This window comes from Panthera uncia (genome assembly GCF_023721935.1).
Source record: "Panthera uncia isolate 11264 chromosome C1 unlocalized genomic scaffold, Puncia_PCG_1.0 HiC_scaffold_3, whole genome shotgun sequence".
Lineage (NCBI taxonomy): Eukaryota > Metazoa > Chordata > Mammalia > Carnivora > Felidae > Panthera > Panthera uncia.
Window position 1 is genome coordinate 62,518,043 of NW_026057584.1, and position 10,607 is coordinate 62,528,649.

Genomic DNA, 10,607 nt, shown 5'->3' on the forward strand with positions numbered 1-10,607 from the left:
CTATGGAAAGAACCCAAATGTCCATCGACGGATGAATGGATAAAGAAGATGTGGTATATATATATATATATATATATATAATGGAATATTACTCAGCCATCAAAAAGAATGAAATCTTGCCATTTGCAACAACGTGGATGGAGCTAGGGTGTATTATGCTAAGTGAAATAAGTCAGTCAGAGAGAGACAAATACCATATGATTTCACTCATGTGGAATTTAACAAACAAAAGAGATAAACATATGGGAGGGGGAAAAAGGGAGAGGAAGGGAAACCATAAGAGATTTTTAACTTTAGGAAACAAACTGAGGGTTGATAGAGGGAGGTGGGTGATGGGTGTTAAGGAGGGTACTTGTTATGATGAGCACTGGGTGTTTTATTAAATGATGAACCACTGAATTCTACTCCTAAAACCAATATTGCACTGTATATTAACTAACTAGAATTTAAATAAAAAATTTGAAAAAAGAAAAAAATACTGAGATCTTGAGTGCAAAATTTCATATTTGCATTATAGAGAAATGAGAGCGGGAAGACATTTTTTAATTAAAAAAAAAAGAATGAAATTGACAGTTAGCAAATAACTTGGGGAAAGAATTCTGAGAAGTCATGTGACCTTAACCTAGCCCTCATCATGTCACCTTGTAATCATATCATCATGTTCTAATTCTGTCTGACACCATCTGAGGATTGCATTGTGTAGTTAAAAAGATTTGGGTTTCTCCCCAATCTGAACCATTGGTACTGTAAGATCCATGTGGTTATGACTAGTATATTAACTTCTTGAAGACTAGTTGGTTTGGCTTTTGTGGGATGTTAATGGCTGCTTTGATAGCTACATGGGGTGCTCAACCTTTCTTTACAGTTACCTTGGAAAATCACATCTGTATTTTTGTTTGCTGATTTGTTTATTGTAATTATTTTTTATTTTTATCAAAGCAATCATCCACATAATTAAAAATAAATAGTATTACCTCAATTTTCTGCAACTCTTATTCCTAACTTCCTAAAACTACCCACTATTTAGTATTTTAACTGTTTTTCCAAATATTTGCCTCTGTGTTTCTAAATGTGGAATTTATACTGCTTTATCTTGATTTAATAATTTTAGATAGTATATTATATATGTCCTGTTATGGTAGATGTGGATTTAACAGTTTAGTACTCAGAGTATCAGGCTGCACCCTCCTTCCTCTGCATACCCCCACCATAAAAAAACCCAAAACAATTAGAATGCTTTCAAGTGAGGATTACAGAAAACCCTGACTCTACTGGCTTTAAAAAGACATTTATTATTTCTATTTAACAGAAATCTAAACACAGTGTCTCTCAAAGCTGCATAATTCAGTGCATCATCAAAACATGAGTACTTCTGAGCTTTGTTTTCCTATGGTTGGGGTGTTGACTTTGTCTTTAAGTTGCCCTCATGATTGCTGAATGGTGGTAGCAAATTTAGTTGTCTTTAACATATATTCACAGAAAGAAGAGGAGACTGACTCTTCCTTGCACTTCTGTTTAAGAAGCCCTTCAACTAACTGACTTGGATCTAAGTCTCTTCCTAAAACTATCACAACTGAAGAGATGGATGGGATTATCATGATTGGGACTAACTAAATTTACCTTTTGGGTGTGGTATTGGGATCAACCTCTCCTAAAGAATGTTGCCAGAAAGAAAATTGTAGATACCTGAACAAAACCTAGGTAGAAGGGGCAGCTGGGTGGCTGTTGGCTAAACATTTAACTCTTGGTTTCAGCTCAGGTCATGATCTCATGGTTTGTGAGTTTGAGCCCCAGTCAGACTCTGTGCCTACGGCAGGGAGCCTACTTGCAATTCTCTCCCCCACTCTCTCCCCTCTCTCTTTGCCCCTCCCCCACTCGCTGTCCCTGTCTCTCTCAAAATAAATAAACAAACGTAACAACAACAACAAAAAACCTAAGTGGAAGAAGGTGGGACAGGGAAGGAAGGAATATTGGGTAGACAGCAGCACTCCACCATCATAATAGAATTATAATTTTTGGTTCAATAATTGGATAGCATCATACTATGCAAATATTGTTTACTCCTGAGCCAAATAATGTATTATGATTTAATTTCTTTGCGTTTAGAGTTCTTGTGCTTGTTCTTCCTGGAGTTGATGATTGTAACATTTGCTTTATGCTTGTGTACCTTTCAGTACTTATCCTTAATTTTTTCCATGAGATTTGTCAAACTCCTCTCAATAATTTCTCCAAAGCTAGGCAAGTCACATAGTTTATTAACTTTGTTTTTTCTGGGAACTTTCCTCCCAGAGTCCTCTTGACTGGTTCTCTGTGTTGGCTGTCATCCTGCAACTATTCTTTGACTCATTCCTAAAGTAGACACCCTGGTTTTTAGAAACCATGATTTTTCTGTTTCTTGATTTATTTACTTATTTTGCTGGACACATTTTAATTTTCTAATAAAGGAAGTAAACTTGTTACCCTTTGTATGTCTGTAAATGCTTTTTAGTCCACTCTAAAGCCTAGCCAGGTGGAAATTCTAAGTTGATTATAAGTTGCAAGACATTATCTTTCAAAAACTTTAAGACTTCTGATCTTTTGTCTTCTGTCATCTAAGGTCATTATTGAGAAGATCAACACCATTCTCATTTCTGAACATTTGTATGTGACCTTTATTCTCTCTTCTGAAGATTTAAAGGATTTTCATGTTATCCCCAGTAGTCACTACTTATGTGATGCTGTCCTTGGAATGGGGCTTTTGAAATTAATGGTGTTGGTCACTTGGCCAAGTCCTTTTAGGCTACAGACTTCTGTCCTCAGCACCACTAGTTGTCTTGAATTATTTGTTAGATTATCACTCTTTCATTTGGTCTTTTTTCCTCTTCCTGGTACTCAGAACTATCAGATGTTCCATAATCAGGACTGATTATTCAATTTTCTTATCTTTTGTAACTTTCTCCTATTCCCCTGCTTTCTTCTTCTCTACTTTCTGGAAAGACTTTATTTTCTGACCCTTCTATTTAAATTTTTTTTTTTAGCGTTTATTTATTTTTGAGACAGAGACAGAGCATGAACAGGGGAGGGTTAGAGAGAGAGGGAGACACAGAATCTGAAACAGGCTCCAGGCTCTGAACTATCAGCACAGAGCCCCACGTGGGGCTCGAACTCACGGACTGTGAGATCACAACCTGAGCTGAAGTTGGACGCTTAACCGACTGAGCCACCCAGGCACCCCTCTAATCCTTCTATTTAATTAGAAAGTTTTTAGTGTATAGATTTTTTTTTTAAGAGAGAGAGAGAGAGAGAGAGAAAGTGTGTGTGGGTGGGGGAGGGGACAGAGAGAGAATCTTAAGCAGGCTCCATGCTCAGTGTGAAGCCTGACGCGGGGCTCAGTCCTACAACCCTGGGATCATGACCTGAGCTGAAATCAAAAGTGAGACACTCAACCAACTGAGCTACCCAGATGCCCCTAGTATACAAATGTTTAATTTCCAAGAGGTCTTTCCTGTTCTTGGATTATCTGTTTTCTTTGTACCTGTTCTTTTTTTCAGACTACTCTTCTCTTATTTCTCTGAAGCTATTCTTTATAAGTTTTTATCTCTTCTTTGTATTGTGTCCTCCTTTTCCCTCCCACTCCTCAAAAATTTTAAGTTTTCTTTCTCCCTTTCTTTTCATATTATTTGCTTGTTTGGGTCTTTCTAAAACATGTTGCTGTTTTCCAGAAACATCTGATGAATCTTAGGCATTCATTATATTTAAGGGTGGAGCCCTAAACTGTTGGTTGGCTGTCTGTGTGTAGTCACTTCTTCTATGAGGTCTTTCATAATTCCTCTAACGTATGTGATTTTTTTTTACCCTTTTAATCCCCAAAGCATTTTGAGTCTTTCCTATGGCATTCATATTCTGCTTTACATCAGTTTCCTCTAAACTAGCCTTGTAAATGTAAACTCTCCTGTGAGATATGGATTCATTCCCCTGGGATAATGACTTCAACCGAGGCTGGATAACCCTGGAGCATTTTGTGTTTCTTCCATTTCACTGTCAGTGCTGCTTATCACTGTCCATTCAGGGACATGGTTGGAATTCCTGCATTATCCTTGCATAATCTGGTAAAAACAAGTATAGAATAGTTTGGTAAATTTACTAAATAAAAGTTACAGGTATTTTCTTTTTGCATTTTCATTGATCTGTGGGCAGGGCAGTTATCCTCTAAGTCCTTGGCTTTGCCATAATCAGGGAGCAGCAAATGACACTCCAAGAAGCCACAAAAGAAGGATTGTTAAGAACTAGAGTGATTCTTATGCAAACATTGTATCAAATTGGACTGTATAATATATGCCTCTCAACTCAAGACAAAAATACAATCAGAAAAAGTGTTTCTTTGAAGGATGATGGGGGGCACCTGGGTGGGTCAGTCGGTTAAGCGTCCTACTTTGGCTCAGGTCGTGATCTCGCAATTCGTGAGTTCGAGCCCCACGTCAGGCTCTGTGCTCTGTGCTGACAGCTCAGAGCCTGGAGACTGCTTCACACTCTGTGTCTCCCTCTCTCTGCCCCTTCCCCGCTCATACTCTGTCTCTCAAAAATGAATAAACGTTAAAAAAAAATTAAAAAAAAAAGAGTGGGATGCTTCACCTACTAAGACACCCAGGCACCCTTGTTCTTGAAGGATGATGAAGATCTTCTAAGCAATATAGTGCTTTCCAGCAACAGTTTTGATTAAAGAAAAAATGTTTCAAAGTGAATATGTTTTTCTCAACTTCTTTAGCAATAGTCATTGTTCACTTGGTTATTAAGAAAATATATAAAGTACATATTTTAAAGAAGATAAGAATGATTTTAGTACTAATAGATTAAATACTGAACTTCTCTGTTAAGCACTAGAAAGAATATTTACCTTGAAATATTGTTTATATAATTATATATCATGAAACAATGGTTGGTGGGAAAATTAATGTTTTTAAAAAAATTGGATCAATTGATGTAATAGTTGATAGAAAGCTTGCTAAGAGGATGGAGGGATGGCTAAATGGGCAAGGGGCATTAAGGAGGACACTTGTTGTATGAGCACTGGGTGTTATATGTAGGGGATGAATCACTGGAACCTAGTCCTGAAACCATTATTGCACTATATGCTAACTAACTTGGATGTATATTAAAAAAAAAAAAAAAAAAAAAAGAAAAGAAAGCTTGCTAAGATTTTCTGAAAGAGGAAAAGGTAAATTTTGTTGATGGTGAACAGTTCAAGATTTGCTTCCCTTTGCAGTGGAAAAAAAAATTGACTCTGACCATTTTCCTGAATCTTAAAGTTCATTGCTTAATTAATTCCCTGAAAACTGTAGTGTGTGAGTATGTATGTTTATGTGCCTGTGTGTATACTTGGCAAGGTTGAGGTGATAAATGGAGACGAAAACAGTGATTTATCTCAGAGAAGCCTTACCTTACTTTGATAACTCAAAATGGGGAAATAATGACAAAAATAAAAGTAGATGTGCATTCAGGATAATCTTGCATGTGTTCAAGTGATGGTCAAGAAAGTGTGGCAGTTTGTTTTTTTTTTTTAACGTTTATTTATTTTTGAGACAGAGAGAGACAGAGCATGAACGGGGGAGGGTCAGAGAGAGAGGGAGACACAGAATCTGAAACAGGCTCCAGGCTCTGAGCTGTCAGCACAGAGCCCGACGCGGGTCTTGAATTCACGGACTGCGAGATCATGACCCGAGCGGAAGTCGGACACTCAACCGACTGAGCCACCCAGGCGCCCCGAAAGTGTGGCAGTTTTTAAAAATTGGCTGCAATTTCTTTGACACCCCTACTATTGAGAGAGTACATTTCCCCTTCCTTTGAATCTCAGCTGGCTTGTGACTCACTTAACCAATAGATGCAGCAGAAGTGATGCTGTGTCACTTCTGAAGCTAGGCCAGAGAAGTGATGTAGATTCAGGTTTTGGAACCCTGAACCACCATGTAAGTTCCCATGCTGCCATGATGGGAGAAAATCTAGGTCACATGAGATGCCATGTGTAGCTGCTCAGCACCAGCTAAGATCTGACAGGCAGCATCACCAGCCAGACATGTGAGTGATTATACCTCTAGGTAACTAGCACTTCTTTCCCTCCCATGCCAGAAAGTCAGTCCTAGCTGTTAAATCTTCCTATCTAAGACATGAAATACCATGGAAGCAAAGGCAAGTCTTATTCACTGTGCCCTGTTGTAATTCATGACTCACAGAATTCATCAGGATAATAAAATGGTTGTTTTAAGGTGCTAACTTATGGAGTAATTTGCTACATGGCAATAGTGAATAAAATAGAAGGGATCAAAGGGAGTAGATTCATTAGATTCCATGGGAAGAAAACTAGGTTAAGAGATGACTATTGAGTGGAAGCAAAATTTCTTTCTTTTTAATTAATTAATTATTATTATTATTTTTTTAAGTTTATTTTTGAGAGAGAGACACACACACATACACACAGAGCATGAGCAGGGGAGGGGCAGAGAGAGAGGGAGACACAGAATCTGAAGCAGGCTCCAGGCTCTGAGCTGTCAGCACAGAGACTGATGTGGGGCTCGAACTCACGAACCATGAGATTATGACCTGATGATCAAAGTCTGATGCTCATCCGACTGAGCCACCCAGGCACCCCTAGTAGAAGCAAATTTCTAAACACATGGATAAGCCATGAGCAAGGCTTCATGTGGTGGTCCTTAATTCTGCTGATACCACCCTGGGAACTCTCCTTCATGCATATTACTTTAACAGTAACCACAAGAATTGCACAAGAGTTAAAATACTAATGTTCTCTTTTTCTGTCCAGTCTTTCATGAGTTGCTCCAGCTTTAATGGAATGTTGCTGGGTGGTGTAGTTCCCCTTTCTTAGAGCTGTTGGTTACATCTGAAACAGTGTTTTTAATACTGACAATGAAGTTATATTAAGAACATTAGTAAATGGAATCATATCAAACATTAGGAAGTTAAGTTCACACATGTAGGACTCCACACTGTACAACTCACTTTTTTTTTTCTTTTTTTTTTTTTTTAATTTTTTTTTCAACGTTTTTTATTTATTTTTGGGACAGAGAGAGACAGAGCATGAACAGGGAGGGGCAGAGAGACACAGAATCGGAAACAGGCTCCAGGCTCCGAGCCATCAGCCCAGAGCCTGACGCGGGGCTCGAACTCACAGACCGCGAGATCGTGACCTGGCTGAAGTCGGACGCTTAACCGACTGCGCCACCCAGGCGCCCCTGTTGATCCATTTTTTAAAGAGTATTTTTAAAATATCTATTTATTTTTAAGAGAGAGAGAGTGCTCCAGTGGGGCAGGGGCAGAGAGAGAGAGAGAGACAGAATCGGAAACAGGCTCCAGGCTCCGAGCCATCAGCCCAGAGCCTGACGCGGGGCTCGAACTCATGGACCGCGAGATCGTGACCTGGCTGAAGTCGGACGCTTAACCGACTGCGCCACCCAGGCGCCCCTACAACTCACTTATCTAATTTACAAATAATGTCACTTAACTCTTATAGGTGGGTAGTTAAGCTCATGGGCACACTCAGTCTGGGCTGTCACCCAGCATTTCCTGAGATGCCCAGCAAGCAGCAAATCTTGTAATTCAGAATTTTCTTTCAAGTTCACTCCATTGGTTTTTTTTTAATTTAAGTAATCTCTATACCCAATCTGGGAATTTGAACTCACAACCTCAAGGTCAAGAGTCATGTGCTTTTCTTCCTGGGCCATCCAGGCGCCCCAAGTTCACTCCCTTAGAACCATCATTTCCCTTTACTGTTGCTCCTGACTCTGCTGTTTTTGTTTTTGTTTGTTTGTTTTTTGGCTGTGAACATTTTTACCTCTTACTTCCATTGAAGATACAGATGGAGCAGTAGGCATCAACTCACTAAATTATTCTCCATACATCTTTCTGGGGTTGCCGAGCTATGGGTACACAAACTATTTTGTTGTTGATGGAGGAGAGGACACCTGATCTTTTTGCAGATGGTTGCCAACTTGTTTATCCTTTTCTTTTATTGCTTTTTCTCCAGAGAGGTACTTTCTGTTTCCATTGTTTTTTTTTTTTTTTTTTTTTTTTTGTGGACCCCTGTTTTCCAGGACTCTCTTATTACATGCATATATTGTACTGAGGGCAAATAAGAATTGAGGTGGGTTAATACTTAGTCATAACTTAGATGTGTTAACATTTAACTTTCTTTTTTTCCCCCTCTATACTTAACCTATGTTGTTCATGAGTCCTTGTTTCCTCTAATAGTAGAAAACATTTGTAATAGGATCTATAAATGGAAGTTTAAGCTGGGATCTTAAAATGACAAATGCCAGATGGCAGAGTGGATTGTGAGATCACAGAATAGAATTTGTAAAATTTGAAGGAAGTTTCTAAACCTTTCTCATATTGAAGTTCTAAAGGATAGCATTGGAAATGGGAAGAAGGGATTGACAGAGGATGTTTTTGAACAGAGCTCTGTTGTAAGCTTTCTGTACCTCGTTTTCCCTCATCTCAAACCTGGAGAGAAGAGTTTCTCAGAAATCTTGATACATGATTCATGCAGTTTGGTGGGAGGAGGGTGGCAGTGTGGACTGGTGTCTGACTTCTGACTGAAAAATGTAAAAGGCAGGAATGTGGACTATCCAGCTGATCCAAGGTGGGAGCAAAGGATGCGTGTGTGTTTACTCCATCAGATACAGTCATTGGGAGAAAGAACAGACCTGGGGCTCTTTTAAATCTTGTCTAAGCCTGGACTGAGTGATAGGAACCCAAGGGAGAGAACGGATGGTGGAATGCTGAGGTGGAGCAGCTAGGCAAAGGAAAATGTATTCACCAGGACTAGAAATGAAGTTGAATATTCCCAGTGAGGATTTCTGAAGGGGCTCACAAAAGGTACTATACGTTAGAGCCAGCTTTGGACATCTGTCAGACCAGAGGGCAAGGACCATGGATAGTCTTGATCAAGTACTAACTTTCCTGTTCTCCTTCCCTGCTCCTCTTTCCCTTTTCTCCTCCTCCTGCTTTGACCTTTGATGAGTCAGAAAACACAGCTAGCAAGGTAGCAAGATAGGGGTAGAAGCCTATGTTGGGGAAATAGCATCATGTTCTATTCTTTGGGGCTACCTATAAAGACCCCAGTTGAAAGAGGGGAAAGTTGAATTGTTAAATCAAATTAAATTGATAATTACTTGAGATTGCTTTTATTACCAGATTACTTTTTTTTTCCTGAATTGATATTTTGTTTGCAACTTGATGTAACCATTTGGGCTTTTTGTTATGTAAGAATGACCAGAAAAATTCTGGGACTGCCTGAATTTCATCCAGGGTAAAAGGAAGGAACCAAGGAGCAGACTATGTATGTGAACGCTCCTCTTCCCCCAACCTAGAAAGGTCTTTAATCCTTCTTGTGGGGCTAAAATTCTGCCCTTCCTTATTTTCTAAATGGCACTGTTGTTATAAACTCTAAAAGAAAAAAAAAAGTCTTTTGGGCTTTGGCTGATATCTTGCCAGTCAAATCTTGTTACAATTCAAAACAAAACCATTACTGTACCTTATCAAGCACTTGCAACTTAGTCCCTTTGCTTTTTTTTTTTTTTCTAAAAAGACAAAATGTTTTATTTTAAAACATTGGAAAACCATTGAAAGACACATGTCCATTATATAACTGTGAACGTGAAATATTTGGAAACTGTAAATTCTCTAAAATGTGGTAGGCACTTCTAAAGAGCTAAATACTGCAAATTATTCTACTGTATGTCTTCTCTAATATCAACAATACTTGATATGATGAAAAATATCAAGAAGACCCAACTAAATATTCAAAGTCACCATCTTAAGTTCAATGTAATTACACAAGTGAAAGTTTTGTCCAAGATGTTCCTGAAATGGGAAGCTTCTAGATGAATTTCAGAAATGTTAACAAAAGTATCTTCCTTTTCTGCCTCTGAATGTTTGAATACTGTTGTATTGTTGGTTAAAATCCACTACAGATATGGGTTCAAGGCCAGCCCAAGGGTCTTCAAGCATTGAAGGCTTGAAATAACTTTCCCACTCATTAGACATTCTTTTTTCTCCACCACACCCTGATCCAAAGGGTGTAGATGTCCTTGAAGAACCCTCGGGGTGGGTTTCCTGCTGCTCTGGGGAGTATCCGAATTGCAACCCCACGGGTGACTTGGAGTAGGAGCCAGAATAGCTACCAGGGTACTGAGACCCAAATCACCCTTCTTTCCTTCTACTCCAGGAAGCTGCTGCCCTGTGGTGGAGATTGGCTGCTCCTGTAGGCCTAGACCCGGCCCAAACCACAGGCAGCGTGTGGCACACAGTCCCCTACCATCACAAGAGGAGGGTAGCTGTGGTCGCCTACGCCCGGGTACCCCGGAAGCTGCTTCCCTTAGTCCCTTTGCTTTTGCTTTGAAACAGTTGTGTCTTCTGTGAACTGATGAAGAGACTCAGTTGGCCTCTTTCTTCTAGGCTATATGTAGGGAGCTTCAGGGAAACCAGGAATTACTAAAGGTTATGAGACCAAAACTGCATCAGTTCAATATTTTAAAAATATGATCCTGACACGTGCCAGTTATTAGGCAGGCCTATGGCATATATTTCCACTTGTCTCCATTTGGCTTATAATGTCA

The 10,607-nt window shown here is 39.3% G+C and overlaps 1 protein-coding gene across 1 annotated transcript; it reads right to left on the reverse strand.

The window, feature by feature from the left end:
- Window positions 1-9,350: 9,350 nt before the first annotated feature.
- Window positions 9,351-10,191, reverse strand: LOC125911400 (M-phase-specific PLK1-interacting protein-like; the record flags this gene model as incomplete). Its single annotated transcript, XM_049615262.1, has 1 exon — window positions 9,351-10,191. A coding segment is annotated over one exon (303 nt), but the record flags the coding sequence as incomplete, so codon positions are not given.
- Window positions 10,192-10,607: the final 416 nt, after the last annotated feature.